Genomic DNA, 25,585 nt, shown 5'->3' with positions numbered 1-25,585 from the left:
ATGATATTTTACTTTATTTTTAATTCTTCCTTAAATTTTTTCCCATTTGGGTTATTACAGAATATTGAGCAGAGTTCCCTGTGCTATACAGTAGGTCCTTGGTTATCTATTTTAAACAGATATTGGTTATTTGTTTTAAACATAGATGTATATACATGGGGTTTCCCAGGTGGTACTAGCGGTAAAGAGCTCGCCTGCCAATGCAGGAGACATAAGAGATGTGGTTTCAATCCCTGGGTCGGGAAGATCTCCTGGAGAAGGAAATGGCAACCCACTCCAGTATTCCTGCCAGGAGAATCCCATGGACAGAGGAGCCTGGCAGGCTACAGTCCAAGGGACGCAAAGAGTTGGACACAACTGAAGTGACTTAGCATGTATGTACATGTCAATCCCCCAAACTCCTGGACAATCCCTCCCCTCCCAATCCTTCCTCTCTGGTCACCATAATTCAACCTCTAAGTCTGTGAATTTGTTTCTGTTTTACAGATGAGTTTATTTGTATCTTTAAAAAAAAATTTTTTTTTGCATATAATTGATGTCATATGATACTTGTCTTTGTCTGACTGCTTCACTTAGTATGATCATCTCCAGGTCCACCATCCATATTGCTGCAAATAGCATTATTTCAACCTTTTTAATGGCTAACTAATATTCCATTGTATGTGTGTACCACATCTATACTGTACTAAAGCTCAGGCTTCAGAAGAACCCTTTGTTGGGAATACAGGAATTGAGAAAAGTGGATAGTACACTTTAGATTTTAGGATGTCTACCTTTCTCAAATTCAAAAGTGATCAATTTTAGAGTCTAAATTTTGGAAAAGAAGAAGGGTTTTTCAATTCAGAATTCCTAAGAGAGGCTGGAGGGAAGGGACAGAGCATTGCAAAGGTCTGGGGAATCTACCACAGAGGTTTAGTGGTTTTATGCTATTACTGTTACCACACAAAACACATTTCTAAATTCGATTGTGAAGAGGTTTAAAAGCCCATATACTTGAACCATTTTCCTCCATTTAAGGAAAAAAAAAAATCACTCAGTTGCTACTGACTAAATAGAATCTGTAATGACAGAAGGGCCAAGAAAGAGAAGCAGCATTAGGTAAGTAGCAGGAAAGGCTGTGTACAGACACAGGTCCTATTTAAAACCTCCACCCACTTCTTGAAGGGCTCAGAGAAAATGTGCTACTGTTGCAGGTGCTTACAACATCCTTGTTATGCCATCCTGACTTCTACAAATGGAGAGGAATTGCAGAGCCCTGGTGAAACAAATTACAGGAACTGGACTAGTGGGCCAGAAGAATGTGTGTAGATGCTGCAAAGACAGAGTACAGCTTACACAGATTTCAGAAACAAAGGGTAGTTGCTGTGTCTTATCAGAGAGATGCTCCTGCCAATGCAGGAGATGCAGGAGACCCGGGTTTGATCCCTGGGTCGGGAAGATCCCCTGGAGAAGGAAATGACAACCCACTCCAGTATGCTTGCCTGAAAAATCTCATGGACAGAGGGGCCTGGTGGGCTACAGTCTATGCGGTGGCAGAGAGTTGGACACATCTGAGTGACTGAGCACGAGCAGGATCAGAGAGATGGTTTTTCACCTGAGACTTTGTGTCAGGATGATGAATTGACTGAGGGTCAACAAAGCACTTGCTTCCGAAAGCCAGAGCCAAGCCAAAGGAAGCAACTGCTCTCACTTTTGCATCCCACACCCAACGACATGCTTTCCCTGCTCTTTGTTCCAAAGCACATCTTTGGAATTAATAGAGTCGAAGCAGATGACATGACCCAGGCGACACGTGACACTAGAAGTATCATCTCCATTCTACTCTGGAAATGAGCCCCAAACTGAGCAGTTAAACTAAATAAACACAAAGAAGCAAACACACACGACACTATGGGTCTTAACAGCTGTGGTAAATCACCTGTATTACACATATTTTCACTTTGTATTAGTTAAACCTAATAATGTTCTTCCATATCCTAGTGCTTTTTATTCTTATTTTTACATACATCATAAAATATATAAGATTTGCTTCATTATCAAGTGGGACATAATCAGAGAAGTTTTCACTGGGATTAGCTGACTTGTATACAATGAGCTTCTCTGGCTTAATACTGCAATAATTATTTTCAATCGAATTTATTTTGGCTTGGGCAATTTTAAGGGCAAGGCAACACTGAAGAGAAGGTACAGAGATTACCCATATGCCCATTCCCCCCACCCACACACAGCCTCCCCCATCATCAACATCTCCCCCAGAGAGAGGTTACAACTGATGAACCTACATGGACGCATCACTAACAACCGAAGAGTCACTTCTAATACATACTGATCTTGTATTGGGTTTGAATGATTTATGTACACATGTGTATATGTGTGTGGGTGCATTTTGTAGAGACTGCTGTTTTCCTTGGCTTCTGTATCTTTGAAAGGATTTGAATATATATGAAACAAATGATAAGAACATTTGAGCCATAGAATATTTCTGAGATCAAACTGAGAGAAAGGAAATGTGCATTTAAAAATATTTCAATCCCAATGTACCTTCTACAAACCTAACCTGTGGTAATCTGCCATTTAAATTGTTTCCATTACATACTGTCAGAAGCAAAAGTAAAAGATCATTCTTATTTTGAGATATATTTCATTAATAAGAGCAACAGTGGAATATTAATTATAAACATTCAGAAAAGGTTTATTAAAAAAAAAAAACTAAAGCCACAGTAATACCATTAACTCATAAGGAAAGCAGACATTTGAATTTGGGCTATTTACATAAAGTGTAAGAAGGCACCCAGGGAAAATTTTTCTTCTGGTTTCTCATGATCATTGAGAGTGAAACACATGTCACATTGTATCTTAGGAAACTGTTCTTTTTCTTCATTAGATCTGCATAGATGTTCACATCTTTTATCAAAAATCAGACCTTCTCTGAAAGCTGTTTGGTATTATCCGCAAGGAAGAGAATTAATGGCAAGAAGGGAGCTAGCTAATTAAAGAAAAAAAGTCGTATTATCATCCACGTCTCTCACATGCAATTATCACTCCATCATATTTACCTGAAAATGTCTTAACAAGCTTTAAAATAAGAGGCTTTGCAATAGTTCTCAGTGCTCCAAGGACTAAACACAGAATACCAGATTCAAGGACTGCTAACTCTGCAAACATTCAGAGTTAGAAATGAGTCTCCCTGCTCTTAAAACCCTACGACATGCCAGAGGTGTGACAGAGCCCCATTTACTTAGTGTTATTCCAAAGAGTGGACCTCGCTTCACTTTTAGTATCACATGAACCACCAATACAGTTTTAAGTTCCTTTTAGTCTCTTCCTGGCTAGAGAAACTCCTGGTCATTCATCACCTATAACAGATCTTAAGATCATTTTCATTAAGCACTTAAATTCCAAAGCTCTAAAGTGGTGAGTAATTCTAACATGAGCCAGTGACCTTCCTTCTAAGGTCACTGACAATCGTTAACACATACCCAACAAATCTGAAGCAATTTCTGTTTTGAATATTTATGTTTACATAAATAAATCATGATTCATAAAACTTCAAATTATTCGTGCTCCAAAGTGACAGTTATCTAACATGTGTCATTTAGAATGTATGTGTTCTTTAAGAATATTCATTAGACTAGGGTTTAAATACAGTGGTTAAATATGTATCTAGACAGGTTCTACAGTTATATGGTTAAGAACACAGAATTTAAAGTAAGACTGCCAGAGTTTGAATCCTAGGTGTTTCATTTATTAGTAAGAAAGATTTAAGCAGTTTACTTAACCTCTCTGTGCTTTGGTCTCTTCATATATAAAGAATGGGTATAAACAAATATAGTAAGCACTTAGAATTGTACTCAATAGGAGGCTGTGGCAAGAGACTGCAAGGTGGGAGAGCAGAGAGGGTGAATATTTACTTATATTTCTGGCTTCCCTCTGTAGGGCTATGATTTGGTGATGGTTACATTCTTGGACATATATAGCCCCTTCCCACCAATCTTCCTTTCTTGTCTCTGGCTCTTACTAGGTTCTGCTATATCATTTCTTCTACACACCCTTCTTCAGATCAAGGGTGGAAAAATCTTATGATGTAGCTGATCGGTGAGTGCCTCTAAATCTTTTTGTTTCTCTTTTCCTGCCAAAAGCTCTGTAAATAGCTCTTTCATTAGTTTTTCTTCAGTTAAATTCTTGAGTGTGGCATTTGTTTCCTGCTGGGGGCTGACTGATATACACAGCAAATGTTGTCAACTTTATCCTGTAGCTAAAATGGGAAGCTGTGCAAGATTTTAATGACAGGAGTAATCAGCTTAAGTCAGCAATTTGTATTTTTCACTCTGATAACTGTGAGCAGTATGGATTTCAAGGGCAAAACATTTTTGCTTTGGAAAAATCAGTGAAGAGATTTTGGCAACCGTCCTGGTTACACAAGGTGACTGTCTGATCAGAATAAAGGTAGTAAGTATGGAAAGGAGGTAGATATTTGAGAACTATTTAGAAGTTAAATTCCTTAGTATTCGTGATTGACAGAATGCAGATGACATGGGAGAAAAAGGTTTCAAAGGTGAAGGCTAATTTCTATCTTAGGAAGTGACAGAGTGGTTAACCACACTTATGACCAGCAGCAGTTCTGCAGAGCTTCTAAATGCCAGCACAGAAGTGAATTTACTAGAGACAACAATGAATCCATTTACTCTTCGTTGAATCTGAGGTGTTTGTGCGACATTTAAGTGGAGATGTTCAGAGAGTAGTTACACAGGAAAGCCTGAAGCCTGGGAAAATGCTTGGAACTTCAGATGTAGATTTGAGAGTCATCAATTACAAATGATAGTTAAAACTTTAGGGGTGGTGTTGGGGAACAGAGGCATTTAAAGAATGGACAGAGGAAAGGTGGCTCTGAAGAACTCAGAAAGGACAGCCAAAGATGCAAAGATGTACAAGAAAAAGCAAGAGAATGTGCTCCTCCAAGGGAGGAGGGAAGAGTGATCACCACTGTTAATTGCAGAAATACCAAATGATTGGGGGAGCTACTTCAGTACTCTTTTACTACTGGAAAACAACTATTGGTTTGGACATTTTTCTCATAGATTTGTTAAAGGTATCACAAATATGTAAATTTTCCAGCACAGTGACTAGCACATTGTAAGCCTTTTGTTAGTTTTTCTGAAAGCATTTATAAAAGTTTATACACAGTAGTAAATATTGGTTGTCAACTTTAAAAGTTAATTTAAAAACTATAAATTTTTTTGTAATTCAACTTAAGTTTGAAAACGTCAAAATAAGGAAGGAATTAGTAAATAAAATCTTTATTACTTGGATAAACAAGTGACCAGGGTAAGCAAGAATCCATAGGCTATTTATTTCTTAGGCCAAGTCTTGCATCCTACTGGGTAACACTGGATATTGATTGGTAGGAGTTGAAGTTGAAGGCATGCATGTGTCCTAAGTCGCTTCAGCCGTATCTGACTCTTTGCAACCCCATGGACTGTAGCCCGTCAGGCTCCACTGTCTAGGGGAGTTTCCAGACAAGACTACTGCAGTGAGTTGTCATGCTGTCCTCCAGGGAATCTTCTTGACCCAGGGATCAAACCCACGTCTCTTATATCTCCTGCACTGGAAGGCAGTACTACTAGTACCACCTGGGAAGCCCAAAAATGGTGAAAGTTTTATGGTGAACTGTAGAAGGAATGGCCATTGAAACTTTCTTCAAAGATGCAATAGCTTCAATTTTTTAAGACATTTTTTTTCAACATTATGGACCAGGAAATACTGGTGTTAAAAACCATAGGTATATTACAGCACTATTTACAATAGCCAGAACATGGAAACAACCTAAATGTCCATCAGCAGAGCAATGGATAATGATGTGGTACATATATGCAATGGAATATTACTCAGCCATTAAAAATGAATGAAATTGTGTCATTTGTAGAGACATGGATGGACCTAAAGACTGTCATACACACTGAACTAGATCAGAAAGAGAAAAACAAATATTGGATATTAACACACATATGTGGAATCTAGGAAAATTGTACAGATGAATGCATTTGCCAAGCAGAAACAGAGACACAGATGTGGAGAACAAAAGTATGGATATCAAGGGGGAAAGGGAGAATGGGATGAGTTGGGAGTGACATAAATATACTACTGTGTATAAAACAGATAACTACTAAACAGCACAGGGAACTCTATGCAATGCTCTGTGGTGACCTAAATGGGAAGGGAATCAAAAAAAGAAGGGAAATATATATATATAGCTGACTCACTTTGCTGTACAGCAGAAATTTTAATACAACACTGTAAAGCAATTATCCTGTGATAAATAATAAAAAGGAAAAACATTAAATTTAAAATAAGTAAATATGGTCATAGGAAACTCAAAAAAATACCTATAAGTCTGATAAAATCTGTTCACTTTTTGAAAAAGAATGTTTACCTTTTGATGTAAATTTAACTGGCACATGTCTTCCTTTGATATGCAGGGTTTTCCACCAGCTGTCCTAGAAGACAGGCAAATAAGCAGATCCCAAGAGTCCAAATCACCTAATAGCAAAAGAGTATGAAAAAACAAACACTTTATCAGATTTGTAAAGGCACCATGTACATCTTCAGATTAAAGAATGTAAACACAAGTAGCAATGATTCTGAATATACTTAAAAGACAATATTCAAAGTAACTAAAATTCAAAGTTTCTAATTAAGCAGAACTTACACTTTCATATTGTATCTTAGGGAAAATTCAATGATCTGAAGTTATATCAAGAAATTCCTCTAAAAGACAAAATTAGAATATTTCAAGTCACTAATTTTATAAATTTATAAAGTCTCACTTGGAAATTGGAAGGAAAGAAGATTATAAAGTATTTTAAGAGATGAAGGAGTTATAAATCAAATAACAAGAAGCCAAAACATCGAATATTTTGTTCTGGGCCTCTGTATTACCATTAATTTTCATAGATCTTAAAAATAAAAATAAAAAAACACCTTTTTTTTTAAAGATTGTATTCTACTTTTTTATAATTATATTTATTTGTTGATTTTATTTTTGGCTGTGCTGGGTCTTCATTGCTGCATCAGCTTTTCTCTAGTTGCAGCAAGTGGGGGCTACTATCCAGTTGTAGCATGCAGACTTCTCATTGCTGTGACTTCTCTTGTGGAGCACAGGCTCTGGAGCACATGGGCTTCAGTAGTTGCACCACATGGGCTCAGCAGTTGTGGCTTCCAGGCTCTAGAGCACAGGCTCAGTAGTTGTGGTTTACGAGCTTAGTTGCTCTGCAGCATGAGGAATCTTGCCAGAGGGGGGATTGAACCTATGTCTCCTGCACTGGCAAGCAGATTCTTTACCACTGAGCCACCAGGGAAGCCCTCAAAAATACTTTGATGCTATTATTTTTTTTTTACAAAGAAAAAGTTGGGCTAAGTAGAAAATAAAATTCAATGAAAAATTTAAGACAGGTTTTGTCAAAAACAAATTTGTGTTCTAGTTATAGTCAGCAAAGCTGACTTCAGTGTGGAGATTCCTTAAAAAACTGGGAATAGAACTGCCATATGACCCAGCAATCCCACTGCTGGGCATATACACCGAGGAAACCAGAATTGAAAGAGACGCGTGTACCCCAATGTTCATCGCAGCACTGTTTACAATAGCCAGGACATGGAAGCAACCTAGATGTCCATCAGCAGACGAATGGATAAGGAAGCTGTGGTACATATACACAATGGAATATTACTCAGCCATTAAAAAAAATACATTTGAATCGGTTCTACTGAGATGGATGAAACTGGAGCCCATTATACAGAGTGAAGTAAGCCAGAAAGAAAAACAACAATACAGTATACTAATGCATATATATGGAATTTGAAAGATGGTAACGATAACCCTATATGCGAGACAGAATAAGAGACACAGATGCATGGAACAATTTTATGGACTCTGAGGGAGAAGGTGAGGGTGGGACGTTCTGGGAGAATAGCATTGAAACATGTATATTATCATATGTGAAACAGAACACCATTCCATGTTCGATGCATGAGACAAGGGCTCAGGGCCGGGGCAATGGGATGATCCAGAAGGATGGGATGGGGAGGGAGGTGGGTGGGGGGTCCAGGAGGGGGAACACATGTAAACCCATGGCAGATTCATGTTAATGTATGGCAAAAACTATTGCAATGTTGTGAAGTGATTGGCCCCCAACTAAAATAAATAAATTTATAAAAATAAATAAATAAATAAATAAATAAATAAATAAAATAAAATACAGAGTATAACATAGACTAAAACAAATGATATTTTAGCTATTTCACCAAGAACAAAGTTCTTTGCCAGTAAATCATAGTTACTTGCCAAAATAATCTCTGCAGAATACATTCTTGCATAATGCTTAATCTTTTAAAAATTAACATTTATGTGGCTAGGTGGGTTTATTTTCCCTTATTCTTTTTGATCTATTTACATAAATTTGTGTCAGCATACCCCTGCATATAATTGATGCTTAGAAATATTTGTTATATAAATGGATGAATAAGTAGCTAATGACAGGAGTAGTAAACACATTATTTCAGAGACAATATAGAAATATCTATCTCAAAAGAAATAAACCCAGAAAAAGAACATTAAGTAATACTCAAAAGAATTGGTACTACTTGGGAAATTTCTCCATTTTAGATGGAAATCCAGTTGAGAAAATGAGGCAATTTCTGTACACATGGCATCTTTTGTTGATCAATCCTAAGATAAGTGATCCTTCGAGCATCATTTAGTACTTGTTAGTATTTATGCCAGACCTCACAAGTCACTTTCTGCATTGTTAGCAGCTTCAAAAAGCTAGGAAATATTCAAGGCCATCTTTTAAAAATGGCCTAGAATTTCTCACTTGATAGCATAATGCTTTCAAAGAAGAGCCATACGGGGGAAAAAAAGGTTGATGAGGAAGAATGATCTATGATGATTAGGAATGAAATTTCACTGTTCACTACTCAAGTCCTTTTCCATTTGACAGATTCTGTGTGGTCTGAGCTATTGGTCTATAGTTGTCCTGTTGCTGGACGGGAAACCTCTCTGCCCAAAGGATTCAGACAACTGAACTCAAGTTAACATCTGAGCTTTCCTCCTAGAGCTTCTCTGCTTGCTTGATGTATCTCAAGATGCTGGAAGATAGCACAGTAGTTCAACAGACCAAGGAGAAATGATGCTGGTGATGGGGAGCTGGAAGAAATCTCATCCAGTAATAGCCATCAGGCCTCAGATGTCAAGGGACTCCCCTGTCCCATGCATCCTCACTTTGAAGGAAACTACAAATAGATTCCCACAGTCAAAACCTAATACTCTATGATGATCCCAATACTTTATTTTAAATGTGCATCTGGCATTTTCAGCCAAAACCATTTAATATGATTCAACAGGGAAAACACAGAGACTGTTTTCATTTGCTATTACTTCTAGCCCAGGAAACTAAAACACTAGAAGAAACCTGCTGTCATAATACATACAACTAAATATTTTGGGCTCCAAAATCACTGCAGATGGTGATTGCAGCCATGAAATTAAAAGACACTTACTCCTTGGAAGGAAGGTTATGACCAACCTAGATAGCATATTTAAAAGCAGAGACATTACTTTGCCAACAAAGGTCTGTCTAGTCAAGGCTATGGTTTTTCCAGCGGTCATGTATGGATGTGAGAGTTGGATGGTGAAGAAAGCTGAGCGCCAAGGAATTGATGCTTTTGAACTGTGGTGTTGGAGAAAACTCTTGAGAGTCCCTTGGACTGCAAGGAGATCCAACCAGTCCATCCTAAAGGAGATCAGTCCTGGGTGTTCACTGGAAGGACTGATGTTGAAGCTGAAACTCCAATACTTTGGCCACCTCATGTGAAGAGCTGACTCATTGGAAAAGACCCTAATGCTGGGAAGGATTGGGGGCAGGAGGAGAAGGGGACGACAGAGGATGAGACGGTTGGATGGCGTTACCGACTCGATGGACATGGGTTTGGGTAGACTCCGGGAGTTGGTGATGGACAGGGAGGCCTGGCGTGCTGCGATTCATGGGGTCGCAAAGAGTCGGACATGACTGAGTGACTGAACTGATACTGAAATATTTTAAAAAGATAAGAATATGCAGAAAGGGGAGAATTTCATATGATGGACTACACTGTTTGGGTGTTAAAATCAGAGTATGTCTTGTATTCCTCTAAGTCTGAAGCATGCCCTCTTCACTACCCAAGGCATACACACAATTTCTAGAGTTGATAGAAATATATATTTAAGTCATAAATGTTTGAAACTGGAGACTCATTTAAATAATTCAAAGCATTCAATTTATTAAGAACCTCCTCTGAGCCAAACACTGTACTAGAAATATGAAAGTCAATAGCAAAACTAAAGGGCAGACAGTCACTGCCCTTAGCAATCTGTAAGGGATCTAAACATCAAAAGGAATTTAAGCTAACTCATGAAGCATCACACAATTTCTTGACATTCATAACGTCACCCCTCGTCCCTCAAAAATATTTAATTAATATTTTAAAATAAAAGTTAATATTTGAAAGCCACTTTTTAGTACATCCATTTCCTCTTAAAATGAAGGAAACTGTAACTCAAAATTTTAAGTGATCTCTTCATACGCTTCTTGCCTAATTCTTGCCACCATGATCTGAAAAAATGCTGATTGTTTCCACTCAAAATTCCTATTGTTATTTTATTGTTACTCTACCTCTATTTCCTAGTTAAATTTTCTAGTTAGAGTAGACCTGTTCACCTTCTCTTCATTTCTTACTCTCTTCAAGTCTACTCCTCTCCCTGACTCCCACAGCCCTTTTTTAAAGAAAAGGCATTATTTGTTTCATGAGTGGGGCTATGTATTCAAGCTTGGTTTTAGAAAAATACCCCAAAGCCATGCTGAAATCTAGAAACTGGACAGAGAGCAAAGCACACTCAGTAGTGAAGTAAATCACATGCAGAAGTCAGCCTTGGAGCATCTTGGATACAAATGTGTGTCCCGACAAGACTAGAAGTATGAGTGTTTAGTGGACAATGCTCGCTTGGAGAGCAGAGACTGCAGAGGCACGGGGGAGTACCAGCCGCATATGGGGTGTGTTTGGCCTGCACCCTGTTTGTTTTGGTTTTGATTTTAAGCACTTGCCAAAATGCAAATGTCAGCACAAGTCACATAAAAATCCAGATTTCAGCTTTCACTTGAAAACTTAGAAATTTTGGATTCATATCCCACAAGGCAGCCACTGACAGTTGAGGACAGCTTCCCACAGTTTCTGTAGTTGACAATAGTGGTCCCACTTGGTCCCACCTCTGCCTGGGATTTTTGCCTTTAGCAGTAGAGAACAGTCCTTAGAACTGGTTGGTATAAAACACTGTGTGTCAGTTTTCCATGAATCGTTCTTTCAGCAAGTTGATGTTCCAGCTTTTAATGAATTAGGCTTGTTCATTAGTAAATGGGTTTTGTTGAGATGACTGTAGGCAAGTTGATGTTTGCTCAGTTGGACTTTAAAGGATGTCTGAACATACCCTTTGATTTCCATTTTTGGCCATGCTTTTCCACAAGGTTGAGTAAGGTCACTTCAATTTCAAAGACATTTGGGTGTTCATGCTAAAGTTGGCAAGTGCTTAAGTGTGGCCTTTTAGAGTCTTCTTTCTCTAAGAAGCCTGGAAGGAAAAAAAAAAATCAAGACTGCCTCAAAGCCATCTTTTTCCCATATGTCTTTTCTGTTGGATTGTTTAAGTGGGCCAGGTCCCACTCCTAGGTGGACCTGCCTTCATTTCTTTCTTGTTCATACTCTTTTTGGATTCTCTCCACATTCACTGTGTCTTGGGCTGTTGCCACAGTTATAAGCCCAAGACAGGCCCAAGACAGGCTCTTTTTAGACACTGAGGCAAGCATTTTTGGTTCTGGTCTTACTTGATGTGTTTCTTCTGCCCTCTGAAGGTTGACATTAGTTTAAGAGCTGAGAAGTCAGATGTGAATTGTTGCTGTACACAGAAACTAACACAACATTGTAAAGCAACTATACTCCAATAAAAAGTAATTAAAAAAAAAAAGATTTGGATTGAGGAAAAAACAGGCAAAGCAGATCCAAAGCCAGTTTGGACGATGGCTTCTTAGGTTTTCCTGGCACAGGGAAAGATGACATTTATGTGACTCAGCCTAACTATATGCCAAGGTCACACCAATAAATAAGGAAGAATAGCAGTAGTGGTGGTAATGAATCAACAGCAGATAGTCCTTGAGTACTTGTAGTATACCAGGTACTGGTCCAAGTATTTGCATTCATTAATTTATTCTACACAATACCCTGCTAGGTATATATATATTTTTTTCTTTTTTCAGCATAGAAAGGTTAAATAACTTACCCAAGGTCAACCATCTAGTTTAGGGTGGGAAGAGAATTTGCATATAGGAAGTCTAGCTCCAGAAACCATGTTTGTGATCATTACATCATTATTGCTTCCAAAAAAAAAAAAAACTGGGAGGCAAGAAAGACACCCAGCTTTTGACACCTTATATGTATTAACTTATGCAGAACTTCGAACAACACTGGAGTAGAAACAATTATTACATATACTTTACAAAAGAAGGAACAAAGAGGAACTATTTAGCTTTGGTATTTTCTCAGCTATTGGTATTCTTCATTTGGGATTGTGGAGAAAAAAAAAAAAAAGACCATAACAAGTATAACTCAGGTATTCCTAGAACCTCACCCAGCAGTAGCACCCTAACATATTATTACTGATACCATTGATAAATGAAGTAACAGAAATACTAATGTATAAAAGGAGATCTCTCTCAACTGCAAATGGACTGGGGAACGATAAATATTAACTGAGTTTCCACCTACTTTTGAAAAGAAATCTCTAGAACCTTCTCAGATTTTTTTGATGGTTGCAATAATTTCTTTCCCTTTTCTGTCACAAAGAAACCAGAGCAGGGCTAGCTCTGAGATCAGGCTAGCCAAGCTCTTAAATAGAGAGGTCACAGGACATGGTTCTAGTAAAACAGGATGTGGATGTTCATTCTCCATCTCAAAATTACCAAAACATGAAAAATCTACAGGATTCTTCCCCACAACTATGGAACACTATTGTTCATTATCATGCCTCCACAGCATTGACTCTGGAAGCAATGAAACTCCACAGACAATTTTAGAAGGAGACATCAGGGTTCAGATGTATTAATTCAGACATAATATGGCACTGATTGAGTTTTCACCCTTCTCTAAGTTGTTCTCTGGAACAACCTAATGTCTCAGTATAAAAATAAGAGCTAGTTTCGAAGGTTTTTGTTCTCATTTTTGTTTTAATCAAGCATCTGCCCTAAGGAGTGAGGCTGCCTTTAGAATATTTCCAGTTTCTCAGAGGCAGGCTGCCATGTAAAGCAGACAATCGTTTTTCCTAGCTCTCAAATGACCTCCTCATTGATAAAGTCTGCTGGATCAGTAATTCAATCCAGAGAACAACAGAGAGCTCTGAGATAGCATCATTCCTATAAGAGCTGTTTATTCTCAAGGAATGACAAGTCAGCTCCTGCTTTATTTTTCTCCATAACATCTATCACCATCCAACATATTATATATTTCTTGTCTATTTGTTTATTGTCTGTCTCTCCCCATTTGAATGTGAGCTTCATGAGGGTTGAACTGGGTCTATTTTATTCACTGCTGTATTCTCAGTATCTATAACAGTGGCTGGAAGTTAACAAGTATTTGCTACCTGTTTGCTAAACATGTAAATGAATGAGCAACCGAATGTGATCAGTAGACTAATAACTAAAATTCATATCCTAGAATATTAAAATATTTTGTAAAAATTAAAAATGAATAAATAATAAGAAAAATATTAGAGTAGTTTTTAAAAAGGACATAAAAATACATTTTAGTTCTTAGTAAGAATGAAGAAGTACATAAGAAGAACATTGCATTTAAAGAATTATAATATTAATTATGAAAACTAATACAAAATTTCAAGTGCTTTACTATATTAGAGACTTTTCTGTGAACACATACACTATATTGAAGCAGAAAAGACTTATAAAATATGACTTGGAAAATAAATTTGTCTAGGAACTTTTAAGATACATAGCTACTAAAACCAAGTCTCATTTACTTATTCTATTGATATTGTTATATTCCTTAAGGATACAGAAGCATGATGCCCTAAAATCTGTTTTATTTCAGTGTGAAATACTAAAAATGCTTAATTTTAAAATAATACATGATATTCCTTCATAATATAGCAATGATTTAAAAATACATACTATTCCTTTATGATATAACAATTATTAAATGATACATAATATTCCTTATGTAATATATATATATAATATGTATTATATATTCCTTTATAACATAACATGAGGACATTTCATATATTCACTGTTCCAATTTTATAACCTTTTCTTAAGATTCTTATACATGTTCAGTTGCTCAGGGTGGCTTAGATGGTAAATAAGATTCTTGCCGCATAAAAAGTTTTCCTGTCTCTGTATACTTCCTTTACCAGAATAAGTAGATAGTTTATATTTACAAATATTTATCAACTTGTTGATAATAAATTGGGCTCTATGTTTGACTCTATCACAAGATTGTTTGAGTATAAAACAGCCGTTCCTGAATCAAGTTGCATTAACCAGTTCCCTTAACTGTATTCTTAATATGATGGACCTACAGAACAGTAACACAGCACTCATAATTCATGGCTTTACTTTAAGGACAACAAACATTCAAGTTGTTGTATCTAACACTGATTACAGTAAACACTAGATGTTTATTGGATTTTATATTTCAATTTTCAGAATTTATTTTAAAAGAAATCATTATATTGTAACTTGAGATTTTCAATGTATTCTATAACATGGTCTCAAAATCTAATTAAATCTAGTTTCTTGCCCCAAGAGTCTGGTCATGGATATTTGCTTGTAATGCCTCTGGCTTTTTATCCTTTAAAGAGCTGATGATGAAAACTTTTGTGTTTCGCCAGAGAGAAATTATAAACCATTCTCTCCCTTGATGTTCTAAATCCACACTAGAGATAAAATTTTCCCATCCTAATATATATCCATTTTGTGCCCTAAGAGAGAAGTTTGGAGATTGTTTCTGAGAAGAGTTTTGAGCTCCTGAAATTCTTCTATTCATCTACTCACAAGCTCAAAAAGGCAACATTTTAAACTTTTGCAAAAGTTAAAAGACTCCTGCTCGAAAGAAACTTTTCATTAAGAAGAGCATGAAAAAAATAGATCTGTTTATTCATATGAAATAAACCTGAGAAATGTTTACTCTAGAAGGCTTGCTGAAGTTTCCTTCCACAAGTTTTTTTTAAAGTCGTTTTATTTTTATAAAGATTTTCATGCCACTTTTGCAGTCTTCTATTGAAGTATAACTGATTAGATGTGTGTGCCTGTGTGTTTAAACTTTTACTGCTTTAAAGACTATTGTATGTCTGTGCGAAGAGTCTCATTATTGCATTTTACCAAGTTTCTGAAAGTCTGGGATTCTCACCAACTTAGGGAACCTTAAAAGAAATGAACTCTGCAGCAACTTAAAAATCAGACTATACCTCTCACCTAGGTACCAGTTTCTAATACCATTCTCCAATAAGAAGAAACCAGGGGCCTCTGGAGATATGGCTGATTCAAGGGCTGGAGAAGTTAGGTATACAATATGAGTCTAGGGCACCATAGTGCCAGAAAATGAAGAAGAGCTCAAAACCAAACAGGCAAATAAATAAACAAAAGCGATGATGGAGGTATATTAAAGAGGCATGGGACCCAGTGGTCAAAACTGGCACAATTTGAGCAAAAAATAACTAATATTGGATTATAATCCAAAGTATAAAATAAATATCCACTAGTCCATATGGATATAAACAAATTATTGAATAAATAAACAACGAGGAGGAAGAGACAAATCTTTGGTATGGAAAAACACCAAATAATTTCCATAGCTACTACAAACTCAAGGAGGTAGATCACAACTGTCTAGTCCTTCAGCTTGAGTTGTGCACAAGAACACCCTTCCAAAGAGTCTCGTACAGAAAGGGGGAGTAAAAAAATAATTTGCTGTGAAAAAACCTGACAAACACTACCTCCGTTAGGTAATTAAGGTTAATATTGACAGTGAGAAGTCATGTGTATAGCCCATACCATTCCCTTGTTATGATATGAGAGGAATGATGCTTTACCTCTGTGGTCTTACTCCCCCAAACCATAACCCCAGACTAATCAGAAAAACACCCAGGCATATCCCAATTGTGGAGAAGGAAATGGCAACCCACTCCAGTGTTCTTGCCTGGAGAATCCCAGGGACAGTGGAGCCTGGTGGGCTGCCGTCTGTGGAGTCGCACAGAGTCGGACACGACTGAAGCCACTTAGCAGCATATCCCAAATGAGGGACATCGAAAACATCTCACCGGTTCTTCTCAAAATTACCAAGGTCATCAAAAAGAAAGAAAGTCTGAGAAACAGTCACAGCCAAGAGAACCCTAAGGAAACAGAATAATGAAACGTAAAATATATCTTGGATGGGATTTTGGAGCAGAAAAAGGACATTAGGTAAAAAAATTTAAAAATCTGAATGAAGTATGGACTTTAGCATTTTGTTATGTTTTTAAGTCAGAATAAATATATTCTCCAGAGAAAATAAGGTGATGACGGTTAAGTATATGTGGCTATAGCTAGACACATATTAATTAAATATCTCATTAAGTATTTTATATGTAGCCCAGGTGGCGCTAGTGGTAAAGAGCATCCCTGCCAATGCAGGAGTTGTAAGAGCCACTGGTTCGATCCCCGGGTTAGGAAGATCCCCTAGAGGAGGAAATGGCAACCCACTCCAGTATTCTTGCCTGGGAAACCCCATGGACAGAAGAGCCTGGTGGGCTGCAGTCCATCGGGTCACAAAGAGGCATGACTGAGCACACATTTTGTACTAAAAATGTTGTATTACAAAACCAATCTGCACTACACTGCAGAAAGTAAAAAATAATTTCTCTCTCTCCAAGATGGATTCTCTGATAATAATTCAAATGGTATTTAAAATACAAAGGGCTAAGAACATATCAAGCTCAAGGTTTGAGACCCTCCTCAATACATGCAGCTCCCCCAATTTTTAGCCTTTCTTTTCACTTGTTATCATTTTTCTCTAAACCCAAACTCCTTGGTTGCTTTTATTTACATTCATTGCTTTGGCTATAGCTTCCCTGCCACTGATTCTCAAATTTACATTTCTCAACCTTTCTTATGTTTCAGATTTCCAGTTACTTCCTACAACAGATGCCCTGCTGAACACATCAGAACCTGTAATCTCCTGCCAAAAAACTGTCAGTTCTTCCACTTTTGTTACCATCAAAGGTGTAGCCACCTTCTCTCCCTCAAGATGGAAAGCATTACATCATCTTCAACTTGGACTAGTCTCCCATTCCACTTGCCATCGATTTCCAATTCCCATTCAGTCTAAATTAGAATTTCTTAAATATTTCCTGACCTTTTCAAATCCTATCACAGTCTCTAAGATTTCACATCTCTGCAAAGTCTCCTAATTACTGGCCCTGCTTCTAATTCTCTTCCCTTCACTAATCCATCTTCCTTCCCTAGGGCCATGATTATCCTCTGCAGACAGAGATCTTATCATCGCCAGCACAATACAGATCAAATTCCTTAGCAAGGCGAGGGAGATCCTTCACACTGGCTCCAACCTAGTCCTCTAGCCCTTTCCCTCAAAGCAGCACCCCAAACCCACTTCCTCTCAGCCACATGGACCCTTATTGGTCTATGAGACTCCATACGCTTGTAGACCTGTGTGCCCTAGCCTGGAGCTCACTCTGGTGAATGCTCTTCCCTCCAAAATCTGCTTGAGGAATCATTGTCACATACCTAGTATTCCACTTGTGACATCTTGATCCCCACATTCAGGATGGGTCACTTCCTTTACTGTTCTCTCAGAACGTTTTATTTCTTTTATTCATACTACTTCTATTGTATCTTGGTTTAGTCGCTAAGTCGTGCCCTACTTTTTGCGACCCCATGGACTGTAACCCTGGAGAAGGAAATGGCAACCCACTCCAGTATTCTTGCCTGGAGAATCCCAGGGACGGGGGAGCCTGGTGGGCTGCCGTCTATGGGGTCGCACAGAGTCGGACACGACTGAAGCGACTTAGCAGCAGCAGCAGCAGGACTGTAACCTGCCAGTCTCTTCTGTTCATGGGATTCTCCAGGCAAGAATACTGGAGTGGGTTGCCATTTCCTCCTCCAGAGGATCTTCCTGATCAAGCAATAGAACCCGAATCTACTTCATTGCAGGTAGATTGTATCTTACATTACAGTTAAACATGGACATCTTTCCTACTCAAAAATGGTCTTTGGATCTGTAACATTTTCATATACTGAAAGCTTGTTAGAAATGAAAGATTTCAGTCCTCAATTTGTGTGTGTGTGTGTGTGTGGGTGGGTGTGTGCGCGCGCGCGCGTGCGCTAGGTCTCTTCTTTGCGATCCCATGGACTGTAGCCCACCAGGCTCCACTGTCCATGGGATTCTCCAGGCTAGAATACTGGAGTGGGCTGTCATGCCCTTGAGGGGAACTTCCCGACCTAGGGATTGAACCCGTTTCTCCTGCAGCTTCTGCACTGCAGCCGGATTCTTTACCGCTGAGCCACCAGGGAAGCCCCTGGATCTGTAACATTTTCATATACTGAAATCGTGTTAGGAATGAAAGATCTCAGTCCTCAAGTTAGACCTCACCAAATCAAATTTGTGAATAACAATGTCCCCAGGTGATCTATACACACAAGTGAGTTTGAGAAACACTAATAAACACCTACGCCTCTGCCCTGTAGTTCCTAGAAAGGTCTTACCTTCATAACGCTCTGTCTCCAGCCACACCAATTTTAGAGTTCTACATGAATGACCATGCATTACATAAAACATGTTTAGTGTCAATTATAAAATATTCTGATGCTTGGCTATAATGTCCTGGTCATAATCCTTGTTATGAGGGTGACGCTTTAAACTGGGTTCTTTTATTACTTGAGTACTTGACATGAGTTTCTGATAGACACTCCTTACACCGAATTCCACAGTTCAGTGCAGGTTTTAGTGTATAATTAGCGAGGTGCCACTTCATTTAACCAAATATTATTTCTTCTTCCTGTTTTATTAAAAGTCATTTTCCATGATTTCTTTCAAATGCAGTGAATAAAACCTAATCATATCTAGTTTGACACTGTATAATAATGCACTGGGAACTGTGAGCAATCTGAGAGGGAGGCGGGAGTCACTGATTTAAAATTTTATTCTAAGAATAATTCCGCACAAATTCAGCACAGATGAGAATTAAGGCTTGAGAAAATATAGTTCACTAGCATGAGAAAAAGAATCAGTTCTATCAATGGCTTATTACTTACTGCCACAAGCATTTTAAGGTTACACAGCTCTTATTCATAAAGCATTATTTTCAATAATCTTTGAAGATTTACTTAAAACAATCATAATATTTCCATGAGATACTTATGAGGCAAGTCTTATCTTCTATTTTCAAACCAAGCAATAGGTAATCTAATGCGCTTATTCAAGGTCATTCCAAAAAGCAAATGGGAGGAATAAAACTCAGACCTCCTAGAAATAATAATACCAGTCAGTATTGGTGGGATATTATGAAAATTTAATGAGTTAATAACTGTAACATTCTTAGAACAGTGCCTAGTACTTGATAAGCTTTACATAAATACTTCTGGTTAAATGAATAGACAGGTGGGTGGGAGGTAAGATACAGGCAGAGAAATCTGAGATCTCAGTGATAATAAGTCTTGCAGCTTATTATTCAGGGCTTCTGATTAGAGTGATATGAGTCATTTAGGAAACACAGAAAATAATCTCTCTCAACTCTGCGTCACTCCTTCATGTTTCATTAATAGGCCTTCATACCATAGGAGGAATGTATGTTAACTCACCAGATAACCACTCATTGTTGGTTTTGATCTAAAGCAAGAGAGGACCTCATCAATAGGAGGCCTCAGTTAAAATTCATACACATTCTCTAGAACTGAGATCTGCAGTTTTTTCTCATTGGCAGTACAAGTGCATTTGCTAAAATATGTGACATCTTTGAGCCCTGAAACTGCTGATGAAGAAAGGTACTTGTCATGAGTGAGTAGCAATGAGTCCCATGTGGTAGGTATAACCTGACTAGGTAGGCCACCCTGTGGGGCCCTAAAATGGGTGCTTCGGGTAAGAAGGGACCTCGGTAAGGGTAAACAGGGCTATTGGCTAAAACACATTTCATCCACTTCACAATTTTTGTAAAATTGGCCCTGCTCCCAGAAGCCAAAGGGGTATCAGACGTGTCTCCTAGGGCTAATAATTGTGTCATCTATGAGATGAAGAATATTTAAGCCAATATGAAACTATGCCAAGTACTATTAAAGTGTATTTTTCCTATGCATCTAAGAAGCATGTTTTTTCCACATATTTTAATAGAATTCTGTAAAATCAGAATTTTCCTCTAATTTTATAACATTACTTTTCCACCCCTCCAAAGATTCTTCACACATAATTTCCTATTTTTCTAATTATTTACTACTCAAAAATTGTAATCTCATTTCCCTCATTTTGGTTATCCTTATTTGAAGCATTTTCTTTTTCTCTGACATTGTTAATTTTAATATATATAGATATATAGATATACACACACACACACATATATATATATTCTATTACCTTCTGATGCTTTAACTTCTATCATACAGATTCCAAAGAATAATATTACTGGCTTAAAAACTATAAGTATTTTAACTGTTATAGATGTTTCAGATTGCTTTCCAAAAAAAAAGACTACTATATTTCTCATTTCCACACTCAATGTATGAAAGCTTTCCTTGGAATATCCACCAGTAGTAGGTGATACTTCCAAATTTGAAATTTGTCAGTCTTGTGACTGTAAAGTGATATGCTATACTTTAAATGGTCTTTCTGTAACTTTTTATGAATTTCATATCTTTTCTTCTTTATTTTGCCATTTAGATGTGAAAATACAAGCTGCTTATTCATATCCTTCATATAAAAAAAGGATTTGCAAATAAAAAATTAAATTTAAAAAGATAGCATTTAAAAAATAGAAATAGTTTTAAACTGATATATAAGTAAAGCTTCCTTTCCTATTAAAAAGTTTAAATGATGTGACATTTTTAACTTCACCAGATTAAAAAATGTGACAACATCTAATACTGAAGATCCATGGAGAAAAAGCACTGCCAATGAAAGTTAAAATGTGAGCCATCATTTTGTAGAGGAATGTGGCAGGAGGAAGCACAGTTTTGATATTTTGCCCATTAATACAATAATTCCAAATTATACCCAAATCTCAAAGAAAACAATATAAACAAATATTGTGGTAAAGTTGCATTTTATATTAACAAAGTTAAAAAAAATTCTAAATATCTTTCATATACTTTCAAGAAACTAGGATGATATTGTGGTTACTAGAATGATATTGTGGTTAAAGTCTCACGTTTGGAGACAGACAGCCCTTGGGTCAAACCTCAGCTCCACCATTTATGATATGTGCTATTCAGTTCTGCAAGTGTGAAACAGAAATAGCTACCTTGTAGACTAGAACTGAGAAGTCAATAAGTTAATGTATATAAACTGTAGAGCACAGTACATTTAATTAGTGATCAAAAAAGTCTAACTTAAAAACTAGTGACATGACACTGTGTTACAGTTCTTAAAAACAACATTGACATGGAAAGACTTTATTTTTATCAAAATATTAAAAATGTATCAAGAATTCCCTGGTAGTCCAGTAGTTAGAACTCTGTATTTCCACTGCTGGGAGCCTGGGTTCGATCCCTGATGAAGGAACTAAGATCCTGCAAGCCACCTGGTATGGCCAAAAAAAAAAATTTTTTTTTAAAGTATCTGTTAAAACATGTGGAGTAAACTTGCAAAGAGAGGTAGGAGGCAACTGTGTTATCTCTGGAGTGATTTTTCCTTTTACCTTTGTACTTGCAAATGCTTGATTCAATATTCTACCAAAAACATAAAACATTTTGATAAATGGGAAAACTATTTTCTAAAAATGTGGTTTTAATATGCATCCAAATAAAGAACTATTATTCTCTATGAAAAACAGACATTGAGTCTTTTCAAACACTGTACATCTTTCAAAGCACTCTGTGATGCCAATCAACTGCTATATAGAAATGAAAATAAACATAAAACTAAGCTAAACCTCAATCATTTTACAATTCCAAATGTCTCTGATATAAAACACTCAATGTGTCAAAGTGATAGAATTACTTTCCATAAGATGAGAAACAATATCTTTCTCAGGGTGCTACAGTCATGCTGTGTACAGTTATGAGTGAGAGATTTCAGACAACACAAAGCAAAGTCTTCTTGATAAAACTTAATATGCTATTTCTCCAAAAATGAACAAATAATGAACACGAATCCTTGAGCAAACAAGCCAATGGAAAGGTAAACACTCATGATTCCTGATACTGGCCCTCTAGGATGAGCCTTCAGATTACCATGGAATGTGTCTGCCATTCTCACATTCCCAGCATTCCAGCCATGATACTAGTACCAATTTCTAGCAGAAACTTAATTTGTCTTATACTCCAGCTGTGAACTTGGATTTCCAAACCACAGTTCCATAGAACAATTTTCTGAGAGCATCACTTAAAATAGCAAAACATTAGAAATAGCATAAATATCTAACAATATGGGAAAGATTAAGAACAATAAAGTAAATATTACATACATCTGGTAATATAATGTTAAGTAGCTCCTGAAATAATATTTACAAAGTTTTTATGGTGTGTATTTCTGACATAATAGTATGCTAAAAAAAATCAAACTAGAAAATTGTATAAAATGTAGAAAAAACTTGTAAAGAAGTATGTCTTTGTTGGCATTTTAGGTAATCTCTCTCATTCTTTACTATTCTTTTTACATATTTTCTAGTTGAAATAGATCTTAAATAAGATATACCTAGTATATCTAATTGAAAAATCTTCATCTTCTATGAAATGAAAGGAATCAAAGAACTTAATTAAGTAATTTAGTCATGGTTTCACAAAGACATAGAAACCTAAGTCAGAATTCCTCTTTTCCACAGTATTATCTTGCTTATCCTTCAGTTCAATCACTCAGTCATGTTCGACTCTTTGCAACACCATGGACTACAGCACGCCAGGCTTCCCTGTCCATCATGAACTCCTGGAGCTTGCTCAAACTCATGTCCATTGAACTGGTGATGACATCCAACCATCTCATCCTCTGTTGTCCCCTTCTCCTGCCTTCAATCTTTCCCAGCATCAGGGTCTTTTCCAATGAGTCAACTCTTCACATCAGGTGGCCAAAGGATTGGAGTTTCAGCTTCAGCATCAGTCCTTCCAATGCATATTCGGGACTGATTTCCTTTAGGAAGGACTGGTTGGATCTCCTTACAGTCCAAGGGACTCTCAAGAGTCTTCTCCAACACCACAGTTCAAAACCATCAATTCTTTGGCCCTTGGCTTTCTTTATAGTCCAACTCTCACATCCATACATGACCACTGGAAAAACCATAACTTTGACTACACGAACCTTTGTCAGCAAAGTAATGTCTCTGCTTTTTAATAAGCTGTCTAGGTTGGTCATAGCTTTTCTTCCAAGGAACAAGCATCTTTTAATTTCATGGCTGCAGTCACCATCTGCAGTGATTTTGGGGCCCCCCAAGATAAAGTCTCACACTGTTTCCATTGTTTCCCCATCTATTTGCCATGAAGTGATGGGACAGATGCCATGATCTTCGTTTTTTGAATGTTGAGTTTTAAGCCAATTTTTCACTCTCCTCTTTCACTTTCATCAAGAGGCTCTTCAGTTCCTCATCACTTTCTGCCATAAGAGTGGTGTCATCTGTGTATCTGAGGTTATTGATATTTCTCCTGGCAATCTTGATTCCAGCTTGTATTTCATCCAGCCCTGCATTTCTCATGATGTACTCTGCATATAAGTTAAATAAGCAGGGTGACAATATATAGCTTTGACATACTCCTTTCCCAATTGGGAACCAGTCTATTGTTCAATGTCCAGTTCTAACTGTTGCTTCCTGACCTGCATGCAGATTTCTCAGGAGGCAGGTAAGGTGGTCTGGTATTCCCATCCCTTTTAAGAATTTTCCAGTTTGTTGTGATCTACACAATCAAAGGCTTTGGCGTAATCAATAAAGCAGAAGTAGATGTTTTTCTGGAACTCTCTTGCTTTTTCAATGATCCAACGGATGTTGGCAATTTGATCTCTGGTTCCTCTGCCTTTTCTAAAACCAGCTTGAATATCTGGAAGTTCACTGTTCACGTATTGCTGAAGCCTGGCTTGGAGAATTTTGAGCATTACTTTACTAGCGTGTGAGATGAGTGCAATTGTGTGGTAGTTTGAGCATTCTTTGGCATTGCCTTTCTTTGGGATTGGAATGAAAACTGACCTTTTCCAGTCCTGTGGCCACTGCTGAGTTTTCCAGATTTGCTGACATATTGAGTGCAGCACTTTCACAGCATCATCTTTGAGGATTTGAAATAGCTCAACTGGAATTCCATCACCTCTACTAGCTTTGTTTGTATTGATGCTTCCTAAGGCCCACTTGACTTCACATTCCAGGATGTCTGGCTCTAGGTGAGTGATCACACCATCGTGATTATATGGGTCGTGAAGATCACTGTTTTGTGCAGTTCTTTTTTGTACAGTTCTTCTGTGTATTCTTGCTACCTCTTCTTAATATCTTCTGCTTCTGTTAGGTCTATACCATTTCTGTCCTTTATCGAGCCCATCTTTGCATGAAATGTTCCCCTGGTATCTCTAATTTTCTTGAAGAGATCTCTAGTCTTTCCCAATCTGTTGTTTTCCTCTATTTCTTTGCATTGATCGCTGAGAGAGGCTTTCTTATCTCTCCTTGGTATTCTTTGGAACTCTGCATTCAAATGGGAATATCTTTCCTTTTCTCCTTTGCTTCTTGCTTCTCTTCTTTTCCCAGCTATTTGTAAGGCCTCCTCAGACCGCCATTTTGCTTTTTTGCACTTCTTTTCCATGGGGATGGTCTTGATCCCTTTTTCCTGTACAATGTCACAAACCTCTGTCCATAGTTTTCTGTCTATCAGATCTAGTCCCTTAAATCTATTTGTCACTTCCACTGTATAATCTACTTGTTCCCGTATAAAGCTACTTGTTCCTATCCTTTTAAAATGGTATCACTGCTCTTGACTGCAAATAATTAAGCTAACATGTACCAAGGCTTTGCACGTTAACTCACAATGAATGGGTTTAGCATCTATATAAATTTCGGAGGGGCTTCTCACCAAGATAGAAGATTGATTTGGGGTCCCATAGAGGCAAGTGGGAAATGGTTTGGCCATTAAATACTTAAAAGAGCAAACAGGCAGAATATCTTTGTGTTTCTGGAAGACAGGCTGAAAATCTGTAATCAAGAACGACCTAGGACACTAGTTTTCAACAAGTGGTCCTAGACAGCACATTAGCATTACCTGGCAACTTATTATTTCTTAACTCACCTCGGCTCATGTCATGAGTCAGATCATTCTTACTGAGTCAGATCAGC

General features: G+C 37.4%; 1 protein-coding gene across 2 annotated transcripts in view; it reads right to left on the bottom strand.

Moving 5' to 3' along the window:
* The window catches only part of CPED1 (cadherin like and PC-esterase domain containing 1), a 316,761-nt gene that overhangs the window by 243,661 nt on the left and 47,515 nt on the right, over positions 1 to 25,585 (bottom strand). For both annotated transcript variants that reach the window (XM_081535345.1, XM_081535344.1), the window contains one exon: positions 6,431 to 6,537. In XM_081535345.1, coding sequence (XP_081391471.1) covers positions 6,431 to 6,537 — 107 coding nt within the window. The remainder of the gene's footprint in view (positions 1 to 6,430; positions 6,538 to 25,585) is intronic.

Source organism: Giraffa tippelskirchi, chromosome 10 (assembly GCF_054371585.1).
Source record: "Giraffa tippelskirchi isolate mGirTip1 chromosome 10, T2T-mGirTip1v1.2.pri, whole genome shotgun sequence".
Classification (NCBI taxonomy): domain Eukaryota; kingdom Metazoa; phylum Chordata; class Mammalia; order Artiodactyla; family Giraffidae; genus Giraffa; species Giraffa tippelskirchi.
Note: the sequence above shows the minus strand (reverse complement) of the source record. Positions and strands in the feature narration are given on the sequence as shown.